The sequence below is a fragment of the Erithacus rubecula genome (assembly GCF_903797595.1).
Source record: "Erithacus rubecula genome assembly, chromosome: 1".
Taxonomy (NCBI): Eukaryota; Metazoa; Chordata; class Aves; order Passeriformes; family Muscicapidae; genus Erithacus; species Erithacus rubecula.
This window is the reverse complement of record NC_136658.1, coordinates 29260188-29283491: the sequence shown is the minus strand read 5'-3', so window position 1 is coordinate 29283491 and position 23304 is coordinate 29260188. Positions and strand designations below refer to the sequence as shown.

At 42.8% G+C, this 23304-nt stretch overlaps 2 protein-coding genes across 4 annotated transcripts in view; both read left to right on the top strand.

Moving 5' to 3' along the window:
* Positions 1-4369: 4369 nt before the first annotated feature.
* Positions 4370-9082, top strand: KCTD14 (potassium channel tetramerization domain containing 14). 2 transcript variants are annotated; one of them, XM_079320941.1, is made up of 2 exons: positions 4370-4660; positions 7313-9082. In XM_079320941.1, exons 1-2 carry the CDS (start codon positions 4592-4594, stop codon positions 7982-7984), a joined length of 741 nt encoding a protein of 246 aa, XP_079177067.1. In that variant the 5' UTR covers positions 4370-4591; the 3' UTR covers positions 7985-9082. The 2 variants fall into 2 exon arrangements, with proteins under 2 accessions (XP_079177067.1, XP_079177068.1); XM_079320942.1 differs by having other exon boundaries at positions 4371-4651.
* Positions 9083-10683: 1601 nt separating this feature from the next.
* INTS4 (integrator complex subunit 4) overlaps positions 10684-23304 on the top strand; it is a 31841-nt gene continuing 19220 nt past the window's right edge. The window contains exons 1-11 of one of the 2 annotated variants that reach the window (XM_079315054.1): positions 10684-10864; positions 11608-11802; positions 13700-13817; positions 14476-14582; positions 14770-14955; positions 16168-16218; positions 16869-16957; positions 17206-17326; positions 17837-17908; positions 18914-19088; positions 21129-21334. In XM_079315054.1, the coding sequence (XP_079171180.1) occupies positions 10811-10864; positions 11608-11802; positions 13700-13817; positions 14476-14582; positions 14770-14955; positions 16168-16218; positions 16869-16957; positions 17206-17326; positions 17837-17908; positions 18914-19088; positions 21129-21334 (1374 nt within the window). In that variant the 5' untranslated portion in view covers positions 10684-10810. The remainder of the gene's footprint in view (positions 10865-11607; positions 11803-13699; positions 13818-14475; positions 14583-14769; positions 14956-16167; positions 16219-16868; positions 16958-17205; positions 17327-17836; positions 17909-18913; positions 19089-21128; positions 21335-23304) is intronic. The other variant, XM_079315055.1, reaches the window with a different exon arrangement.

Sequence of the window (23304 nt, the reverse complement as noted above, 5' to 3'; positions counted from 1 at the left end):
CTTCAGTGCAAGCAGATGAGCTGGGTTTCTTTGACAGGGCTTTGAGATGGATGTTCCCCCAGCTTGCTGTCTTTCTCACATGCAAAACCTCAGTGTAATCCTGCGACCATTCTGTGCTTGGTGCTGGATCCCAGCCTGCTCTCCACATCCTTCCTTTCCTCCCACAACATTCCCTTCTCTCCTGGATTCCCAGCTTCTCAGTGCCCCCATTCCTGTCCCATCCCATCCCATCCCATCGCATCCCATCGCATCCCATCGCATCCCATCGCATCCCATCCCATCCCATCCCATCCCATCCCATCCCATCCCATCCCATCCCATCCTATCCCATCCCATCCCATCCCATCCCATCCCATCCCATCCCATCCCATCCCTTGTCCTACATTCATCAAGCCCTTCACACACAGCATTGTGTCCTCTCCTGTGAACAACCTGTTGTAATCCTCACAAGCCTCAGCAAAACAGGGGAGGAAGTTCTGCTCCTCCCTGCTTGGCCATGAGCTGGGAACAGAGGAGGAGGTGAGGATGCTCAGCTGGGGTAGGAAGGCAGGACCTTGCTCACCTCTGATCCCTGTGAGCTGTGGGGAGACCAGGGGCAAAACCCTCAGTGGGTGGATGGGCAGAGGCTGCAAATTCTTCACAGGCAGGTTGGATCCTTCAGGACAGATTGGGTCCCACCTGTGAGTGATTCATTCCCTCCCAGACACACCACCCTTGGGAAGTCCTACTGAGCTGGGCACTAGAGGGAGATGTCCCCTTGCTTGTTCAGGACATCTTAAAACAACCTCAGCTGTTAAAATAGTGCTCCTCTGGCTGAACAAACACTGATTCTCCATCAACTTTCCACTTGTGATTATAAAACTGGAGATCTATGAGGATCTGTGATGAGAGGAGGGCTGTCACCATGCCCTCTGCTGCAGGCTCTGGTTGTATTGTTTGTGTTGCTACAGGTGCTTTCTGAATCTGCCATATCACAAAAGTGAAATAACATCCTTCAGACTGAAATCAGAGACTCATCAGCTCCAAAATTCTCCATTTAAATGAACAGATGTTCTGCAGATTGTATCTCTGTTTCTTCCATTCACCTCCAGGCAGCTCCATGCCTTGCCCATGTATTCATGTTGACCCCTTTAGTGGGGTCCTGATTGCTCGGCAGCAATTGAAGATCCACAGCACTGTAAAAGGGAGACAAGAGCAGGAACTTCCTGCCTGGCTTTCATTTTAGTGAAAGACTAATTGCACAGAAAATAAAAGAGAAAAATAGTTGTGATGATTAGCAGTGGAATGTATCCTGAGAAGGTGGGTGGAGTTGATAAATGGCTGGAATGCTGACAGTGTTTGCACAGCACATGGTGTTTGACTTAGGAGTGGTTCTTGAATTGTTCTTAAACAATTCAATATATTAAGGAAATAAATATTTTATAAATATTTTTATGGATAGTACTGTTTTCCAAAGTGATGCAAAGTCACAGAACCATGGAGTGGTTTAGGTTGGAGGGGACCTTAAAGATCTCCTAGTTCCAAACCCCCTTGCCATGGGCAGCAATGCCACCTACAGGATCAGTTTCATCAGGGGCCCATCCAACCCAGCCTTGCACACATCCAGGGGTGGGGCAGCCATAACTTCTCTGGGCAGCCTCTGCCAGTGCCTCATCTGAGTACTGCCTCATCTGCCACTCTCTGAGTAAATATATGTATCAGCACAGAAATGTTCCAGCTCACTGTCACATACATATTTATACAATTTTCAAAAAACCACTTATTTATTCCTCACAAAGTCACTGCCCAGTTATTCTTCTTTAGTAAGCCCAAATTCTAAGCACTAATATGATTATTCTTATGATTCATATTGTGGTTGCTCATCCAAAGTCCAGGCACAGGCTAATTCTTCCATGAAAAAAACAGGGAAAGGATGGTTACAGCCTGAAAGAGCTTACAGGCTTGGAAATATCCCTTTTACATCAAATAAAAACTGTGGGCAGAGGAACCAGACCAGTATGTTGATCACACTGAAGGATCAGCCATGGTTAGTGTAGCAGTAGAAGAGAGCTGTGGACATGAGTTGGCAACTATTGCTTTTGCTAAAGTGGTAAGGATTTCTGTTGTGACAGTGAAGTTTGGCCTCAAATGCCATTAGACACCTTTTATTCTGATTTAGGGAAATCTAATAATCGAATAAGCAAGGTAAACTCATCTACTGCCCTTCACCCTGCGCTAGTGAAAAGCTTGTGTGAGAAGAGAGGTGATGATCCACCCATCTTTCCAGTTCTGCAGCTGCAGAGGGAAAGGTTATCACCTCCAGCATTGAAGACATGGTGGATATTAATTCTGTCAGCTATATCCAGGATATTATCTGAAACACCTATATAAGCCAGCCCAAAGAATGGGATTTGCAGCACTTAGAGGTCTGGAATATTAAGATCTTCCAGGTCTCCCTGTTTTCCAGCAAGCATTAATCTTTTAAAATTTATTATAAGTCACAAAACCTGGGGTCCCAAGCAGAGCTCACTGATGAATCCAGCACTACCAATTCGGATGGTCTGGCAAAGGAAAAAATCAGGCATTTCTATTCAAAGCAGCAGAGATAACTCAGACAGAAGTTAACACTGAGGACTCCTGAGGATGCTTCAGAGAACCAAAATGCAAAAGGTAAGATGGGTTCAATGATAGGTCTACCCAAATGCACAAAGCATTCAAAAGAGTCTGGGCCCAGCTTTGATGGAGCCTTTCATGAGGACAGGCTTCAAGGGAAGTGAATCAGTCTAAATTCTAACTGTTTTTCCTTCTGTGCCTCAAGATCCTGCTCAGACCAATGCTGTCCTCTGAGAGGATCCAGCAAGACCCCTGGATTATACAAAAGCAACAAAGCTGGTGTCCATGTACACAATTCAGATTTTGCACAAATTATTTCCTTATTTACAATGCTGTCAATTTTCATCATTAATGTCTCCCCCAGGAAGATTTTTAGAAAGTGCTGTATTTGTCTGTGATTTTTCCTTCAGCTGTTGGTGCAGGGAAGCAGCTTGAAACAAAAGAGTGAGGCAAGGTTGGTAGAGGGGATAACACCTTTTATTAGACCAACAGAAACTGAAAAAAAGTGGGAAAAAAACCCCAAGTGATCTGAAACAGAATCTGACAGATAGGGGAATGCCTTATGTGCCCCTAAAACATGGATAGTTTTATCCATCTGTATCAGCTGATCTAATAAAAGATATTGTCTCTCATTATAAATATTAAGTTACATCTCTGGACAATCTGCCCATGGCAATTTTGCCACTGTAATGAAACAAAGACACAGAAGTGATGAGTGGCCTGAAGACAAATTTGAAAGCAGCAGTGCACTTTGAATTACCTAGAATGAAATAAAGGAGACCCTGCAGGGCTGTGGTCTGGTTCTGTTATTTAGGCTAGCTCTGATGTAATACTCTGCATTTAATAAATTAACACAGACAGAGAATCATCATAGAATCACAGAATGGTTTGGATTGGGAAGGAACCTCAAAGATTATCTGGTTCCATCCCCCACTCCATCATGAGTAGAGACACCTTCCACTAGAACAGGTTGCTCAAAGCCTGATCCAACCAGGCCTGGAACATTTCCAGGGATGGGGATCCACACCTTTCTCAACCTGTGCTAGTGTTCTCATCACTCTCACAGTAAAGAATTTCTTCCTTATATTTAATCTAAATCTCTCCTCTTTTATCTTCAAGCTGTTCCCCCTTGTCCTTCCACTACGTGATCAGGCAAAAATTCACTCTCCTTTTTTTATAAGCCCCCTTTTAAGTACTTTCAAATTCACCTTCATGCATCCTTGTGAGTGTTTTGATTTTGTAATAGTCTTACAACCACTAAACCTGTGGCTGTCCACATTTTCTATTTGGTGGACACACGATATTAGAAAACAAATATTTACGGTAAATTGAAGAGTTTATACTCAAGCAGAGATTCAGGTTTGGTTTTATTTACTTTGCACAAATTACTCAGTGCCCAGAGATTGTATGGGTGACGAAGAAAATGCCACCACCTTGAAAAGGTTGTAGATACCCTGTAGATCTGTCACCAGTGTGAGTGACAAATGGGATCAATGAAATTGTTTGGAATTAACTGTGCTTTAAGACAGCAGGGCATGGAGGCCAAAAAGCTGTGAAAATGATACAACCAGAGGTGGGCACACAGGCACACCTCAGGGGCTCACTGGAGGTGCCCTGGGCACTGGGCCTCCCTGGGAAGGGATTATCCAGCCTTAGTCACCGCTCAGATAGCAGAGCACGAGGTGTGTGCTGGCACACGAGGTGTGTGCTGGCAGCCAGCCCCAGGCCACCCTGCACCTTGCTGGCCGCCAGAAAACTAATGAGCAAACACTTCTGCTTCCAGGCTGTCCCCTCCCCTCTCCTGCACCTGCCACTAGATCCAGGTTTGTCTCTGCCTGGGACAAACTGCAGCCTCCGCGCCAGCAGCTGCGCTGGGAGCGAGGGAAAGCTGAGCCAGTGCAGAAAGACCAAGAGAAGGAGGATTGGAGCACAGCTGGGAGCCATCCTGCACTGAGCAGCAGCTTTTCCCAAACAGCTGAGTCCTCAGCTCCTGGGGAAGATGAGCATTTCGTCGGAGCACAAGCCCCTCGGCAAGCAGGTCACCGGCAGCCTGCATATGGTGAGTAAGGTGTCCTCAAGGGCACAATTCCCTCCTGTGGGATCAAAGCACCCCTGTTGGGCTACATCTGAGTGGGTTTTCTCCCCATATGCTCATCTGAAAGACACCAGGTCTCGCCAAATATATGCCTAAGACAAAGATTCCAGTTAAAAAGCTGTGTCTGGCTCTGGCCAGTTTGTGCCTGTTGTGTTACTGGAGGGCCAGGTCTCTGACAGGCATGCAAGATCTGACAACAGCAAATAACCAGAGTGGTTCTTCTCCTTTGGCAAGAAATGGAATTCAATTTATATGAACTTTAATTGGTCATATCCCTAAATAAAAGCCTGTTGTAGGTTTTGAGGGTTTTCAACAAGTCTCAGGAGTCTCTAATGCTGCCAAAGCTTCCCTGTGTTGCTGATATGCAGGATCATCAAGTGGGAGCAGTAGTTTTTCTAGCTGTAAGGAAAATTAATGGCAGTCTCAGACAAGCAGCATGTTACTAGGCAGAAGTCAGTGATGAGATTATTTATTTTTACTCTCCTCTGCCCTCAGTCTATTGCTAACCAGTTTGTCTTCTTGGCTAAAGCTGAGCAATCTTTTTTCCAGACTTCTCTGTATTAAGAAAACCCAATCTTCCCGTGTTGCACTTTTCACACGTAAGTTGCAAAATGCTTTCCCATGTTTCCAACTGTTATACAGATTAGTAAACTGGGGCGCAAATAGATGGAATTACTTTCCAGTGTCACCTTGCTGGCTGATTACAGAACTGGGAATCAGCTAACTCCCAGTACTTCCAGTCTGCTGAGAACCACTTGGATGCCAAGCTGAAACCATTAATCAAGAAGATTAACTTAGCTGGGCTACTGTATTAAGAAATTTGTATTAGTGGCAAACAGCATGAAACATCTGACCTGCCATCTGAAAAAGGAGCAAAGGCTCAAAAGCCTGAGACCCTCCTGTCAAATGACCCCTGGTGGGGAGTGCTGTTGGTAGCTCTTGGACTAAATCTCCTAGGGAGAGACTTGGTTACAGAAACAGCTTTGGGCTGTTTCTCAGTGGGTGGAAATCACAAGATAGTCTCAGATAGAACAGTACTTGTCTTCTTGACCCAAGTGTAAATGATTGTTCTTAAGATGAAACCACCCACACTAGTGCAAAGCAATATTCCAGCAGGGTCTTTGGCCACAATCTTCTGTTGCTTCCCTGGCTTTGCTTGGGGTGTGAGCAAATTTCTGCTAAATCTGATAGTTTGCTCCTGTTTAAAGGGAAGGTCTCCCCCCCTGCACCAGGCTGTCTGTTCCTAGTCCCATCCTTTTGTCATTTCTGTGCTTGTTAAATCCCCTGTCAGCAAATCCAGCTCTCTAAGATGAAAGAGAAGCAGAGCTGGCATGAGGTGAGCAAGAGGTAGGTACATGGGTAGATACAAGAACAGGGCAGGGAGAGGGCACAGGAGCCCCCCCTTCTCTTGGTGTGTGCTGTGAGATCAGCTCACGTCATGCCATGGGTCTGTAGCCATGTGATTCAGCTAAGCACTTGAGTACACACTTCACCTGAGGCATGTGACCAGCAGCACTGAGGCAGCTCCTTTCGTGAGCAGATCCAAGAAAATGCAGGCAAGCTCCTGGAAAATAGGGCTGTTTATTGACTCATGCCTTCCCAATGGCAGGTGGGGCCCTGGCCTGGCTTGTGACTTGTGCTACAGTAGTACTGGCAGGATGGAAAAGAACTGTCTTCTTTCTTTCTTTCTTTCCTTTTCTTTTCATCTGCTGAGTACTACATAAAATGACCAAGGGCAAAGGGAAGCCAGTAACATTTTTCAGAACTGAACATACAGGAAGGTCAATTTAAAAAGTCCAGCTTTCCAGGTATTCAGGCCTCCTCCAATTCAGATAATTGTGTTAATACACAGGGCTTAAAAAAATGCAAACAAACCCACAATCTTTACATTTTTCCCTCTTAAGTCCATGTCAGCTGCATGAAATATTTCCTTTACTTCCTAACTAAAGCCATCATACATTTTTAGCTGCTTTACTAAACAGCTTCTGTCCTGCACCTCCGACATGATGGACTTTTGTGTCTTACTCCAGTGTTTGTAGCTGAGCCCCCAGATGAGTGGAAGCCAATTCCACCTATTTATAATGTTTAAAGAGCTTTAGTTTCTCCTTTGAAGAGAAAAGAACAGTTCAGATGATAAAAATGAAGTGGCACAGCTTTGGGCTCTATCTCTGTCCCTCTGCACATGGGGTGGGTGAGAGCTCACGTACTGCTCTTGCTGTAGCTGGCCCACAGGGACAACGCTTGTGAGTGACTTAGGAGATCAGTGTTGGATCCTGTAGTCACTCACAGCTTCCCTGGGCTTTTCCCTCTTTCCCACTGGGAAAATGACACTTCATCCCAAAGATGAGATGGGGACTTAGCCATTTTTAAATGTCCAAGTCTCTGCTGCTCTGATTGCGAGAGCTCTGTAAGCATCCTGCATTTGCTTTTTGCAAAATCAGGTGGAGATTCCTATCTGATGCTCACAAAATGGGAGATCATACTGCTCTTCACACCATCATTCCATCCTTCAACCCAAATCATCTGTCTTTTCCTTGGCAATTCCATGTTGATGACCTCAAACTGATAGTGCACATGGCTTTTTGTCACCTTTTCCTTTTTTTTTTTTTTTTTTTTTTTTTGCAGTTATCACCGATTGTGGAGTTAAATGTTGGCGGGGAGATGTACACGACAACACTGAGCACCTTGAAGAAACACCCTGGCTCCAAGCTGGCAGAGATGTTCACTGGCCAGCCCAAACTCAGGACTGACTCTGAAGGCAGGTTCTTCATCGACAGGCCAGGCACCTACTTCAAATACATCCTGGAGTACCTGCGCAGTAACCAAGTGCCCACCCAGTGCATCCAGGACGTCTACAAGGAGGCGCTGTTCTATGACATAGAGCCTTTGATCAAGCAGCTGGAGGACTCCCCCCAGATCTTTGGGGAGCTGGTGGCGAGGAGGCAGTTCCTGGCTCGTGTGCCCAACTACAGCGAGAACATCGAGCTGATGATCCGCATCGCCAGGGCGGAAGCGGTCGCGTCCCGGCAGTCCAGCGTCATCGTATGCGTGGTCAGGACTGAGGAGGACGCAGCCAGGTGTCAGGATGCCTTGAACAGCTTGGACATGGATAAAAAATCCGTGGTGAAGTTTGGCCCCTGGAAGGCTGTGCCAAGTATTTCTGATCTGCTGGACTGCATTCAGATGGATGTTGAAGCCAAAGGGTATAAAATATCCTTTCAGCCCCATGTTGCTGAGAAAGGTTTTCGCTTCAAATCACACGACTTCTTCTACAAGTTCCTGTTCACCTGGTGGTAGCAAAGTGCCACCATTGATAGGGAACATTTGAAAGCAATTACTGGAATAAATTACCCTGGACTGTGGAGACTAAACCATAGGGTACCAGAGGAACAGGGAGAAATGCACAGGCCAACAAAAGGATCTCCTTTGGCTGTTTGCCATTTCAAAGAGCACTTAAGACCCACTTTACTTGGGCTTTAGGGGATAACTTTATAGGGAATTTAAATGCCTTCAGAAAAAGGAGGAATTTTGCTCTTCAGTGTTTTTTACTATTCATTCAGTTCAAAGAGATGGATCTGTAAATTGAGCCAACCTCACTCAACCTGAGGGAAATTAATAATCCCAAATATGTCTTGTGGACATGTAGAGTTGGTCTCTCAGTGCAAATGAGAACAAGCCACATATGTGCAAATCCTGACTGAAACAGTGACATTACCACATACCCAAATTAAATTCAGTTTCTTAATGGGAAGGCAAAAGCTATTCTTCTCCCTCCTTTCTACACTGGAATCTGGGTTAAAAGGAAGGATTCAGTGTCCTAAGATTTCTTCTTATTCCTCCAGTAGATAGCTTACTCTCTAGTCAATGTATTTATTACCATTATTTATTATTTTTTCTGAAGGAAAGACAGAGAATCTCAGCTATGGTCCAAGATCAGCAAAAGGTAAAAAAAAAACCATCACTAATGTGGGGAGTTTATAATCTATGGACACACACTCCTCTCTCAGACTGCACAATCTTAATCTCTTTCTTATGACGCTCATTATTATGATGATGCTATTTCTAGCTACATAAGATCCTGGAAGAATTGGGAAAACCTGCCATTATTTGGTGGGAATGAAATGGTACTGAAGCAACAGCCTGCAAATTCTCTTTTCTAGAATGCAAGTTTCATTCTACACTGTGTTTTAAAATATCTAAGAATTTGAAAATTTATTTTTATACTGGAGATGGCTTGGGTTTAACCACTCTGAGAATCATAATGGCTGATTTGATAAAGATCATATTTCCTTTACTTCTCAGAAGATGGAATTCTTCCAGTCATGGACAGTAACCATAAAATTGTAGAATGATCCCTGGCATTTCAAATAAATAACTTTTTTTTTTTTTTTTAATTATGCAGAAGTTCTTTATTTACTGATATATTCCCCTCAAGATCCCGAAATTCTAAAGACCTGAAGTTTTGTCTTTAGGGTTTGAATCACTCCTCATTAAGCTGTGTTTCAGATGTGCTTATCCTAGCATGCACCTTCCCCCAGTGACAGTCGTGAGTCACTCCAGCGACTGCAGGGCAGCTCTGTTGTATGCTACAAAGGGACTCTGAGATCTCTCACATTCATAACCTTGGCAAGAATGGACACAGGTTCTGAGAGGACAAAAAGGGTTAGGAATGATCTTTTGATCATAACCAAGTGGTTGGTGGTGCTCAGCCTGGAAGAGGGGAGATTGAGGAGGCCTCCCAATAGACAAAGGCTGCTTTAAAGAGATCTGTTACACTTTGTACATACTGAGGGTGGGAAACTGGTTTATGTCACAACAAAAGAGATGAAAATTAGGTATTAGGAGAAAACAATCTCAGTGTAGAATAGTTAAAGCCTCACACCAACCAACTTCCTAGGTCTATAGGACTGCTGCCATGGGAAACTTTAATTGGCACACACTCAAATCCTGTGTTCAGTTTTGGGGCTCTTACTCCAAGAAGGACATTTGAGGCCCTGGAGTGTTCTGGAGAAGGGCAACAGAGCTGGAGAAGGGTCTGGAGCACAGGTGTGATGAGGAGTGGCTGAGGGAGCTGGGGATGTTCAGCCTGGAGAAGACTCCTCTTCTCCTCGGGGGAGAGCTCATTGCTCTCTACAGCTGATTGAAAGGACAGTGCAGCCAGGTGAGGGGCAGGAGGAGAGAAATGGCCTCAAGTTGTGCCAGGAAAATAATCAGGAAAAATTTATTCACCGAAAGGGTGGTCAGACATTGGAACAGGCTGCCCAGGGAATTGCTTGAGTCACCATCCCTGGAAGAGCTCAAAAAACATGTGGATGTGGCACTTGGGACAGAGTTTAGAGGTGGGCTTGGCAGTGCTGGGATAATGGTTGAACTCGATGATCTTAGAAATTTGTTTCTGACTTCAGTGATTCTACAATTCTGATGGAAATAATTTTTCTAATTATTTTAAATTCTTTTAACGAATCAGAAGCTATATATTATTAATTAGCACTATATTAGTCTTAAGTCACTTTTAGCCAGCACGTAGATAAGTTTCTTTACTCAAACTGTTATTTTTAGAGTTTGGTTGGGAAAATCACTGAAAATAAGTTTTGCTAAACTAACCCTGATATGCTTTGATGAACAAAACCTGCGACAGAGAGAGATGGATTTCTGAAAGTAGACCAAAAAAAAATGCAGAATTTGTAGATTACAAAGGCATTTTGCAGAAACCAGAAGATAACAAGAGACTAACAAAGACTCTTCAGTATGTGCTGCTAAACTCCGTACCTGGGAAAAAGATAACAAAAAGACTGAGAAATGGGGACCGATTAACACGAGAAGCAAGAATAAATAGCTAATAGAGGACAGAATAGTAATTAACGAAGAGAATTATATAATTTAGAAGCAATGAACATTCATTTGTTTGCTAAAAATGTAGAAATAGGTGGGAAAGTCGGTTTAAAATCGAATCCTAGTGAATCGGGGTGTGCTTTAGGGGCAAACAGCGCTGGGCCCGCGTCCCCATGGCAGCGGGAGGCCGCGGCACCACCGAGAGCGGCCGCCGGGCGGAAAGAGCGGCCGCGCCTCCGGCCCCTCCCTGCCGCACTCTATGGCTCCTCTTCCGGGTTGCGGTGCGGCGTCATGGCGGCGCACCTGAAGAAGCGGGTGTATGAGGAGTTCACCAAGGTGGTCCAGGTAACATGTGCCCCTTGGGCCGGGATGGACGGCTCCGAGCTCTGCAGTGCGGCGGAGCTGTGGGGAACACAGCTGGGAGCGCCGCCCCCCCGCCGGGCGTCGGGTCTGAGGCGGCCCCTGAGGGGTCGAGGAGGAATGGGATAGGTCGGCCCCGAGTTAAGAAGACTGAAGCTGCTGGAGGGGAGAGGTCTGAGGGAAGGTGTTCCCCTCAGGGTGGGAAGGGAGAGAGGTTGTGGAGTCTCCCTCAGTAGGGATACTCAAGACCCGTCCGGACGCACTCCTGTGTATTGTGCTCTGAGATGACCCTGCCTGAGGGGGAGGATGGACGGGGTGACTCACTGTGGTCCCTTCCAACCCGACCCGTTATGTTGATTCTTTGGCCTGAGTAGAGCCAGGACTGCTGCGGGAAAAACGCAGCATCCCCCAGCCGGGACTGGTTAAGGAGCTACAGCGAGTTTCTGGGCTGCTCCAGGCCGGTGGGAGTGGGAGAGGTCATTTATAGGTGTCTGTAATCCAGGTGTTTGCCCTGGATTAGTTGTTTGGTGTTGGGAGCAGCAGGATTTGACCCAGCCTGGGGTAGGGACCACCTGGGCAGGACAGTAAGAACCCCAGTGGTCTGAGGGTGTGTGAAGGAGAGGCTAGTGATTCCCGTGGGACACGGGAGCTTCCTTAGGCTTCCCCTGTTCAGTCTGGGAAGGAGTGGGGCTATGCTGCGTGTCTGAGCCCTGTCCCTCTGCCCACAGCAGCAGCATGAGGACCTGTCTGCTAAGAAGCTGCGGCTGACCAAGCCCAGCAAGTCAGCGGCGCTCCACGTGGACCTGTGCAAAGCCACCTCACCTGCAGATGCCTTGCAGTACCTACTCCAGTTTGCCAGGAAGCCTGTGGAGGTGGAGAGCGTGGAAGGGGTTGTCAGGATCCTGCTGGAGCATTATTACAAGGTGGGGAAGCTGGGAGTCAAACGTGCTTGCTCCTTCTGCTCCTCTTTGTTTGGTGTGGGATGTTGAAGAAGGGCTCACAGGCTCTTATGTTGCTGACTCGGTTGTCAACAGCCTGGGCTGAGAGTGAACAGCTGTGGCCCTTGACCCAGGTGATTTCTGATTGTGTTACTTGGTCCCTGTACTCTGGCTTCAGGAGCCAGGAAATTTTATCCCTGCACATCATCTTTGAAGTAGTTAACTTTGCAAGGGACAAAACACACATCAGGTTTTCCAGAGAGCCTGGCTGTCCAGAGCTGTTTCGGCTTTATCTAACTCATTCCTGATGATGTGTCCTTACCTTGTTCTTAGTTTTCTGTAGCAGTGGAGAAACCTTTTAGCTGTTGCCTATGTGGTAAAAACCAGCACTTTTAAAATCACAGAGTAATGGAATGGTTTGGGTTGGAAGGGACATTAAAGCCCATCCACTTCTGACCCCTCTGGTGGGGCAGGGACACCTGCTGCTAGACCACATTGCCCAAAGTTCCATCCACTCAGCCTTGAACACTTTCAGGGATGAGGCAACTTCCCTGGGCAACCTTCTCTGGGCCAGTACCTCACCACCCTCTCAGAAAACAATTTCCTCCTAATATCAAATCTATAGTAAAAACTGTTAGGGATCAGTCTCTTTTTCAATTAGCAAGTAGTAGAACAAGGAAATGGCCTCAAGCTGCTCCAAGGAGGTTTAGGTTGGATATTTGGAAAATTTTCCACATCAAAAAGATTATCAAGCCTTGTCCAGGCTGTCCTGGGCAGTGGTTGGGTCACCATCTCTGAAAGTATTTCAAAAATGTGTAGACGGGGACATTATTTAGCAGTAGACTTGTCAATGCTGGGTTAATGCTGATGATCTTAGAGGTCTTTCCCAACATAAATGATGCTCTGTTTCTATTAAATACAGAGTTCCTTGTCAAATAACACAGATTATTTGTGCTGAAGTGTTTTTTGTAGCCTGTATTAGAAGAGAGACTCATGAACCTGCAGACAAGATCTGGAAAGAGCACAGCCTGTAACAGAATCCAGCTTTTAAAAATACTGCTTTCAAAACTACCATAGCTGACATTATTTCACTTACAGACAGAATTTTCAAAGCAACTTGTTTCTTAGTACTCCATAACACTTGCACTTTTCCTGATTATCCAGAAACTTGACCCTGAAATCTGTAACTGCAGTGGAAGTTATGTGATAATTTATTTGTTTGTAGTGTCATTGTTTTGTTTAAGATAGTCCTGTATCCTGCTGCTCCTCTATCCCTATATATTTTGGTAGGGCAGTCCCCATACAATCCTGATGACAGTATCCATTGTTCAAACAGATAACTTCAACCCTAAAATAAGAAATGCTTCTCAGTTCAATTGAGAAAGGGATACTCCCTTGGGGGTCACATTTATCACTTGGAGGCTGTGTGTGGCGCTGAAGTCCCTCTTAAACACTTGGAATATGTAACACTTGTACCTGGGAAATTTCTTGTTAAAAGGTGGGATATTTATTATTGTAGTATTTCCACACCTCAGTGTACAGTGTTGCACAAATGCTTGGGTAAGATCCAGGTGTGACATCCAGATGACTTGTTGCCTTTCTTCTCTGGATTGGATATCCTCGGCAATACAGTGAAGGAGGGACCATCCAGTTATGACCAGAAGTCTTTTAGAAGCCTCAAAATGAATCTTTAAAATGCATGAACTTTTGAAATTAATTTTAAAGGAGTAATGATTGATGAGGCTTACTTATGTAATTATTACCTGTGACAGCATTTGCTGTTTCTTAAATGAGTAGATGTATATAGGTAATATATGCTGTTCTCCTTTTTTCTTTAACCTTGCTGTGTTGGGGATTTTTTTTGGGTGCTGCTTCTTTCCAGGAGAATGATGCCTCTGTAAGACTGAAGATTGCATCCTTGCTGGGGTTGTTGTCAAAGACTGCAGGATTTTCCCCAGACTGCATTATGGATGATGCCATTAACACACTTCAGAATGAGAGTAAGTCTCACTTTTGATGTGGTGCTTGAGATCAAGGTGGAATCATGCTGTCAAAGCATTTGGGACAGTGGCTAGGCCTTGCATCTCAAGTGTATGACTGGGAATTGCTGGTTAGAGTGTTTATTTTCTGTTTTTGTGAGTGATGACAGGTAACACACATTTTGAGGAGGAGAAGAATGTTTCTCTGACCTGCCTGCTCTATATCTTTGTTTGAAAGGGGTGTAAAATTTGCTTTTGCATCTCCGTCTTAGAGCTGTTGCTTCTAAAGTTCTCTGTTCTACAGGACAGTTTTACTTAAAATGGAAATATGTTTGAAGAGGAGTTTTTTAATCATGCTAGAGGCAAACTCATCAAGCTGCATCAACAGGAGTGTTTCAGCAAGTCAGGGGAGGGTATTACACTCTTTTCCTCAGCACTGGTTAGGCCACATCTGGGCCTAACCCATTTTGAGTTCCCCAGTGTCAGATAAGTGCTGGTAAGATTGAGTGAGGTCAGCAGAATTATATGATGTACAAGGCATAGCTGAGGGAGCTGGCTAGTTCAGGCTTTGAAAGGAGAAGGATTCAGAATGGCCTTCCAATGTGAATCAGTCTGTGATCCTGTAGCTGGTAAGAATTCAGCAGAGTAATGCCTAGCCTTTTACTCTTCTGTTTTGCAGAGTCTCACCAAGTCCTTGCTCAGCTGCTGGACACCCTGTTAGTGATTGGCACAAAACTCCCAGATAATCCATCTGTCAGGATGAGGCTGGTGGAGGTAGCCTGCAAGGTAAGGAGGCCTTTCTGGGCCAGGGAACTTTTGTCACTGCCACAAGAAAAAAAGAAAGGTAGCCAGTATTTAAATTATTTTCGGGTTTTTTTCAACAAACTGTTACAATACTGACATTAATAACTACTAGGAAACAACACGATGTTTCTAAGAATCCAGTTACATCTGCTCATTTCTTGTTCTGCAGCATCTGACAGATTCTTCTCATGGTGTGAGGAATAAATGTCTTCAGCTAATTGGCTGTCTTGGCCCAGTGGAAAAAGGTGTTGCAAAAGAGGCTGAAAGCCAGGCAGCCAAAGATGTCCAGAAGATAATAGGAGATCATTTTAATGATCAGGATCCTCGAGTTAGGACTGCAGCTATAAAAGCCATGGTGAGTGTAGCTGGTACTGTGGAAGAAATGGTTTGGGATTGTATAAGGAAGCTGAGAGAGGGCTGCAAACAAATTCAAAGAGGCTTGATTTTGAGATTATTTTAATTAACTTAGTAAAAGCCTGTTTAGTGTATCAAAATTACCTGAAAAAATAAGCTAGGTCTTGAAATATTAGAGTAACATGAGATCTCAAAGGCCATTTGAGTGATACATAATTTCTGTTTCAGCTGTAGCTGAAGAAGCTTTTCAGCTCGTTCATTCTTTAGAGTAGGCTCTTTCTTTTAGTAACAGATTTATTTATTGATTTAGTATTGGTTGCCAGAATGACAATAAACCACTAGTTCTCCAAAATGCACTAGGTATCTGCTTATGATAGGAAACCTGTGTGGTAAGTCCAGAAAGAATTTTGTTTGTTTTAAAGCAAACATTTGTTTTGCCTCATGGTTGCATTCATTAGTCTCTAACTGTTCATGAGGCATACTATATACTGGAGTTTTTTATGTGGGGACCCTTCAGAAGCTTTTAGCTTTGCAGAAATGCAAGCAAAGACCATGCATTTCAGAATATTGCTCAATGTGAGTTGCCTGTGAGTGTATGGGGATACAGAAGTTTCTCTATTACCCTTAAAGTTTATAACAATGTTCCGTCTAATGTGATGATCAACAAGGATCTTTGAATTAATGTTATTAAAGTCCAAAGAAAGAAGGAAGATGCATTTGAGGAGATCAGATTGCACTTGAGTCTCTCTGAAATCTCCCTCTCCTGGACGTTATACTTATTCATCCTTCTGAAAAGAAACAACGTAGGACACTTTGCTGTGGTTCAGTAACGGAAAGATTTACATGGCATGGAAACTCATTGGCAGTGCTACTTCTGGATCCATTTTCAGGAATGATAGTAAAGTAATTAATTATCCGTTTTAATTGTGGTTGAATATGGCTAATACTAAAAGCTTATTTGAAGATTGGGAGAATGAACAGACAGTGCATTTGTATAAATTGTTTTTCTCTAAGTATGAATGACTATGAAGCTAAAAAATTAATACTGAAGTCAAGAATATTATTTAAAATATGGTCAAGGCAATGCAATTTTTAAATTATAGCAGCAATCAAGAAATGCAGCAGCTCAAACAGAAAAACAGTGATGAAAGCTTAGTCTGTGTCCCTTAAACCTGTACTTACACTTTCTTGCATATATTTTTTTCCCCTGTAGCTACAGCTTCATGAAAGAGGATTAAAGTTACAGCAAGCTATTTATAGTCAGGTAAAACCTTGTACTTGTTTTGTGCCTGTTTGCATATCTTTCTTTTTGAATTCTCTAGTGGTGTGTTTTGTGAGGAGGAGGAGGGCACTGAGCAGTGGAGGGGTATTTTACACTTAGGTTGCCAATATTCCTTGTTGTCATATGGCAGTGGAAATAAAATGGTATTTTGCATTCATTGTGCTTAAATTGTGCACTAAAGCATATACTTTGTTATATATTGTTTGTTGGGGAGGTGATCATGGGAAGGGCAAGGCATGATTAAGTCATTCCTGTCATCTGGCAGATGTAGTCTGGAACTCTTAAACCCTTGCTCGTTGGAGTGTGCCCATGAGGCCTGTATTTGTTGTGTCAGTAAAGCTGTGCACCTGCAGCCTTTATCAAATCAGTTCTATTGCTGACTCACATTTCATCCTTCTTGCATAGTACAGGCAATTCTGGGGTTTATAACATGTGCCTGATTGACTTGATTAGATCTAGTCTGCCTGATCAAACTTGGAAATACCAGGGAGTAGCAAGGAAGTCTGGATTCATCTTGATTTTTTATTTGGTCCTAACTGTCTTGTGGTAAGGATGCTGATTACCTTGTGGGAAGTGAATGCCAGCTCAGGTGGAGATGTTTCAGGTATATTGGGCTATGAATGTTCTTCCAGGCCTGCAAGCTGTTGGCAGATGATTACGAGCAGGTGCGCAGTGCTGCAGTTCAGCTGATTTGGGTCCTCAGTCAACTTTACCCTGAGAGGTAAGTCCTGCATGCACTGTCCTCAAAGTACTGGCCAAGTAATCATCCTGATCCTGAGAGTTTCGTGCTAGTAGGTCTGAGGAGGAGCTTGATGTGTACAAATGGCTGATGCCTGATGAGAATGCACTGATGCAGTGGAGTTTTGGTTCCTGCTATTTGTTGCACATTCATAGCAATTCAGCATAGTTGTTTCTTACTAATGCCATGCAGTGTGGAATGCAATCAACAAACTGATTTCTCTATGTCAGCATTGTCCCGATTCCTTCTTCCAACGAAGAAATTCGCTTGGTTGATGATGCCTTTGGAAAAATTTGCCATATGGTTAGCGATGGCTCCTGGGTTGTAAGAGTACAAGCTGCAAAGTTATTGGTAAGTTGCATTCTTTTCTTCTCTAGCAGAGAATAGTTTCTCTTAAGTTACTTTACTTCTCATATATATTTGAAAAAAAAAAAAAATGGGAGGATGTTGAAAGCTGTATAGATAAATTTCTCCCAAAATTCTGAGATGAAAGAAAAGAGGGAGGTTGAGAAAACCCAACAGTTTTTCAGCTCAACTCTGCAGTGATTCTTTCCTTGAGAGTAGATGGTTAAGGATTAAGGAAAAAAACAAATCCTTGTCATAATTCCCTGCCTGTACTTCTCTACCAGAGGACATGTGAACCAACTGAAGTCAAGAGAAGCCGTATTAACCTCAGTGGGAAAATAAGATGTTCTGACTCTTAAGTTCACTTTTTTAGACTCTGATGTACAATAATGTCAGGCATGCATAAAGCTGTTAGAATGAGGGGATATTTGGATGCCATGTTTGACTAAGTCAGGAAATTCTGTGGTACAGTTTAAAACAATCCCGTTTCTTCCTTTTGATTTTTTTTTTCTTTAGGGTTCTATGCAACAAGTTAGCTCCCATTTCTTGGAGCAGACCCTTGACAAGAAGCTCATGTCAGATCTGAGGGTATGTAAATGTTTGGGTTTGTTTTCCTGTGTGTAGGTACTAAAATCACACAAGAGGTATGTTAACGTTGAGTGTGCTTATTCACCTTGCCCTTACCTGAGGGCTACTGAGAGTTAATTGATGATGACAGGTTTTCATTGACTGAAGTCAATGAAGCAATTGCTAGTTTTAGATTTCATTAACCAAGCATGTAAGAAACAGCTCTAGGCAAATCAGGTTTTGCAGCAACTGAGGGTTAAACATTTGTGGTGCTATGATAGTTTTTTGGCTGAAAGCTTTGCTTATTGTGTACGGAAAGATTGCATCCTAGTTCTAGGAGCAATCTCTTGGAAACATCCTGCAAGATCTGATCTAAAAGCATCAACATTTCAAGAAACATGAGTAGCTAAAGGCTACTCAGCCCTGTGAACAGTATTTTTCAGTAATATTCTTTCGTTAAGCAACTTACTAAAGGTTATATGAATTTTTTCTGTTTACAGAAGAATAGTGAAGAGCTGCTGGTTTTTGTGTGCTGCTTTGTAAGGGTTGTTAAAAAAACTGCTGCACAACTTTATTTAGAGTGCATGGGAAAAGGAGGCAGACTAGCAAGCACACTGAATGAATATCCCATTTTTCACATTGCTGAACTCTGGATAGTATTGGTAGCATTAAGGTATTTAATTGCAGTTTAACAAGTTGAACTGTAAAGTGTTAGCATTTTTGCAGATCACTTATTGGCTTCTTAACTAGATGGGCATTTGTTCTGACCCAGTTTGGCTGTTTTTATAAGAGTTGTCTAAGAATATGTTAATTAAAATGTATTTGTTATTATTCTTTCCCTACATTAAAGCTACAAAGAGTTACTGGCAGTTAGAAATAGCCATAAAAGAGTTTGCTTTTCTTAGCACTTGCATGTGTGTCAATGTCTAAGCCTCCAGCTACATCTATTTTCAGATCCAGTTTAATATTTTGTTCAGTCATCTTTTGAAGTTTCCATGGTTGTAACTGAAATGCTTGTTTGGACAGAGGAAGCGCACTGCACATGAGCGAGCCAAGGAGCTCTACAGCTCTGGGGAGTTTTCCAGTGGCAGAAAGTGGGGAGATGATGCTCCCAAAGAGGAAATTGATACTGGTGCTGTGAACTTGATTGAATCAGGAGCTTGTGGGGCTTTTGTTCATGGCCTGGAAGATGAGATGTATGGTGAGTATTAACTGGCCATGGAACAGCTAAAGGGGGGAGATGGGTGTTGGCTGATAAACATTATTGTGATCTCTGATATGGCAATTGTTTCAGAGTGTTGCACAGAATTTTGGGTAGTGTTTAGTTGAGCAGCTAAAAGCAAGTAGCTTCCTATAAATGGTAAAGTTTTAGTAACATACATGGCAGTAAGAGGTTTTCTTCTGGTCTTCAGAAACCAAATGGGATTATTTTTTGTTGTTGTTGACTTAAATTTAACAGTTGCATGTGGCCATAAATTGGAGGAGTTACTTGCTGCTTTTCAAAATTGGTGTTTTGTTAGCAGGAAGAATCATTGGAATCATTTAGATTGGAAGATATCTCTAAGACCATTGAGTCTAAATGTTAACCTAACACTATCAAGTCCACTACTAAACCATGTTCCTAAGTGCCACATACAGATGATTTCTGAACACTTCCAAGGATAGTGATTCCACCCCTTCCCTGTGTAGTCTGTTTCAGTGATTGACAACCTGAATATTTTCCTTCATATCCCACCTAAACCTCCCCTGGTACCGTGTGAGGCTGGTATTTGCATACATCATGAAAATTCCGAGCTCTGAATGTTATTTTTGAATTTGCCTTTAATGTTACTGGAAGGACAAGGTTAAGTTAAAACGCACAAAACCACTGTAACAAAAATATTGTTGTAGATTGTGTTGTAAAAGTGGGTTTATTGTTCCATGAATCCTGCAAATAAATGCACATTTTACCAGTAGCTGAATTTTCCCTGAAGCTTGAAAGTGCACCATTTTTTTTCCCCTGACTAACAATAAAAAGTGTTTCACTGGTTCAGTCCCTTGTCCTGATGAAGCATGTTCTCCAGTTTCTTGTGCCACAGGTTTGTGTCAGTATGATGCTGTTGAGGAATGTGGATAAAATAAACAAATGTGAAATATACACAGATCTCCCTCTCCACTGCAGCATTTTTAAATACTGCTGAGTTCTCCCTGACTGGCAACACTGCTTTATGTCTTGAATTCCATGTTGTAACTTAAATCAGAATTAGTGTGTCAGCTTATGAGAGCAATATTGGCGAAATGCTTCTCTTCTCTTAATACCTAGGTCTTAATGACCATGGAGACTCAGAGCTGTGAAAAAAGCTTCATTACTGAGCAAGCAGGGGTCTTGCTGTCTATGCACTTTGTACTTGATCAGAATCCTCAGGAGTCAGATGTTGTCTTTAAGAACAGTAGGCCTGAAAGCTCCACGCAAGTAAATGTTTTCAAGATGAGCTAGTTGGAATGAAAACTAGAAGAGTATTTAAAACAAGACATCAGATTAATTCCCATTTTTATGATCCTAGCACATAAGTATTAGGGAAGCTAATGAGGATGATTATAGGGAAGAGAATCTCATCTCTGCCTAACCTTGTTGTATTTGGGTATTCTTCGAGTTCCTGCAATGTTTTACAGGATAAGTACACTCAGGAAGCTTTCTGATGCTTTTTTTACTTTAATTCAAATAATTTCAATATTTAGGTGGCACCTTTTCCCTTTGTTTTGAGGAATCTGAAGTCAGAAAGCAGAAGACTTTCATTCTGTAAACTGCCGAAACGTTGATTCTCTGGGGCCTTTCAGCAATTCATAAAGTGCTACATAGCAAGTTAAAAATGCAGTGAAAGCTCCAAGCAATTAAAATGTCAAGAAGAATAAAACAACTGCAGTTTAATTAACTAAATTAATTTTCTTAAGATACCAGTGTTAATGCTATGGTTGCAAAACAGACTATGAAATATGCAGTATTTATTGATGAGTTGGAGACCTCTTTGTTACCTGCAGGTCCCTTTTGCAGATGCTTGTGGCAGCAGCAGTGGCTGAAAGATTTGCCTGTGAAAAGATTCTCAGTGGGTTCCTGCTTAGGCTTGTTGCCCTCAGCATTTCCTTAGCACGTCCTGTCCTTAGCCCAGCTTTTGAATAGTACAGGACCTCACTGTGGGGTGAATGTCCTTTTAGACCAGACAGTTTTAATTAATTTACAGTTAATTCTCTTCTCTTTCAACAGAGGTTCGAATCGCTGCGGTTGAAGCGCTGTGTATGTTGGCTCAGTCCTCACCTTCTTTTGCGGAGAAATGCCTGGATTTTCTGGTTGACATGTTTAATGATGAGATTGAGGAGGTCAGATTGCAATCAATACACACGATGAGAAAGATTTCCCACAATATCACTCTGCGGGAAGATCAGCTGGATACTGTGTTAGCTGTCTTGGAGGTAAGAAATTCTTGAAGAGGGCAAGAATTGCTCTCCTGCTTGCTTTGGGGTGCTTAATTGTGTACTGCTAATCAGTCCCTTCCTCTGAGAGTAAACCCACCCTTTTTTTGTTTTTTTGACTCTTTGAACCAAAAGTTCCTAAACTCCTAAACTAAGCATCCTTGTAAGCACCAGGATGGCAGAATACTTCTGAAACAGACAAATTTAGATAAAAAACTCTTCCTCTGATCACTGTGCTGTTGCCTCCACGTGTTTCCTTCTGTTTTGTGTTGTAGTCCAGCACTCTGTGCACTTGATGTTGCATGCAGCTTCATTTTCTTTCTGCTTCCTAGACTCAGCTGCTTTGGCTACACCTTTGCTCACCAAGCAAAGCTGGCCATAGGCCTGAGATCTTTTTTCTGTTTAGAGTGTTTGTCAGTGTGCTTTGCCATATAATTTTGAGTTTTCCCCACCAGCATCCTCCCAGTCAGTGTTCAGACAGGATTCAGGGAATAGCACGAGGCAGCTGCTCTTCCTGGTTGATGAGGAAGAGATTTTGGCTGTAGGAATGGTACTATGTCAAACTGCTTCCTCTCAGACCTGATTTATTTGCTGAGTTATAGCCCCTGAGGCTTTTTTTTTTTATTCTGTTGCTTATAGTAGGCAAGTTCTTGTTTCTTTTGGGAAGTGCCTTGGGAGGTGCTGCAAATGCACTGTTTCAGTCTGTTCACCTTTTATTTCCTTGACCCAGGGCAGTAATTGCTACTCTGTTGTGCCTCAGGAAGTAGCAAAAAAAAAAAAAAAAAACCTATTTTATCAGTCTGTAACAAATGCTGTGGAATATGATCTAACTTTACAAATGCAGCAATGAGCTGTAGGTGCCTCACATTTTTGTCATTATTTACATTTGTTTAAGCTGGAGACCTGTACATTGAGGTGTGAAAATGTCCTAGTTAAGCTGGGCTCTTCTGTGCTGACTTACCATCTATGATATGTGTATTGTTTATATTATCATAATTATTATCCGGCATTCAGATGCTTAGGTATAGAATTATTAACATTTTAATGGATTCATCTGATTCTGAAAGATGCTTGGTGCTTTTCTGTAAAATCCATCTTCCAGTACAAAAATAAAGGATGTGGAAAAATACCATTAACTTTGGTGCCTAGATTGGTTCCAGCAGTGTAAATGTGGAACACCTGGGTGTTGAGGGTAATTTCTGTTTTCACCCCACTGCTTTCACTTTATCAGAATAATTGTACCAGGTACTCCTTACTTTTCTGACCAGACTCTGGAATTTGCTTTCCCTGTTGTCCTTGATCTCAGTTTCTGTTGAGTTGTGCTTATCTCTGTCCCATCATGGTCTTCTGCCTTGTTTGTGTGTGTACCACATTTCTGGTGGGTTTTATTAGTGGTCTGGAGTAGTTTTGTGTCTGTGGTTCATTCCAGTTCTTAGAGTTTGTCTTCTCTGTGGTCGTAGTCTGTCTTTGACCAACAAAACCACTTTGATAATTTGAGTGTGTTGACTGTTGCTTAAGAACTTTTAGAGGATTGCTTTTTCTTCTTGTGTGTAAGACAGTGATGAATGAGCTGTTGATACTTAGCAAATTATAATTTAGAAAAGGTAGAATCCACCACTGAAAAGCATCCAGTTTTTGTATCCTATCAAATTTTCATTATGTGTTCAGAAATGCTAGGCAGATACTGATAAGAAGGAATGTGGTGATACATGGATATGGAATGTCAAGGGGGTTTTTGGCAGAAGGAATGTAATTAATTCAGCTTAATATTCTAGTCTGACCAGCCACTGTCCTCAGTGCTTACTCAAACCATCTGTGCTGAAAGCCTGTGGAATTGAGCTTCCTGGGTTGAAAACAATGAAAAGCTGCTGTGAAAATACTGAAACAATTTTTGGTGATTGTTTACTGAGTTGCCCAACACCTTCCTTTTCTGTTACTGCAAAGATACATCATCACCCAAACCAAGTAGT

Coding starts and splice junctions, on each gene's coding strand:
- KCTD14 (XM_079320941.1), top strand. CDS start 4,592: ATGAGCATTTCGTCGGAGCACAAGCCCCTCGGCAAGCAGGTCACCGGC. Junction 4,661..7,312: donor GCCTGCATATGGTGAGTAAG/GTGTCCTCAAGG, acceptor TTTTTTTTGCAG/TTATCACCGATTGTGGAGTT.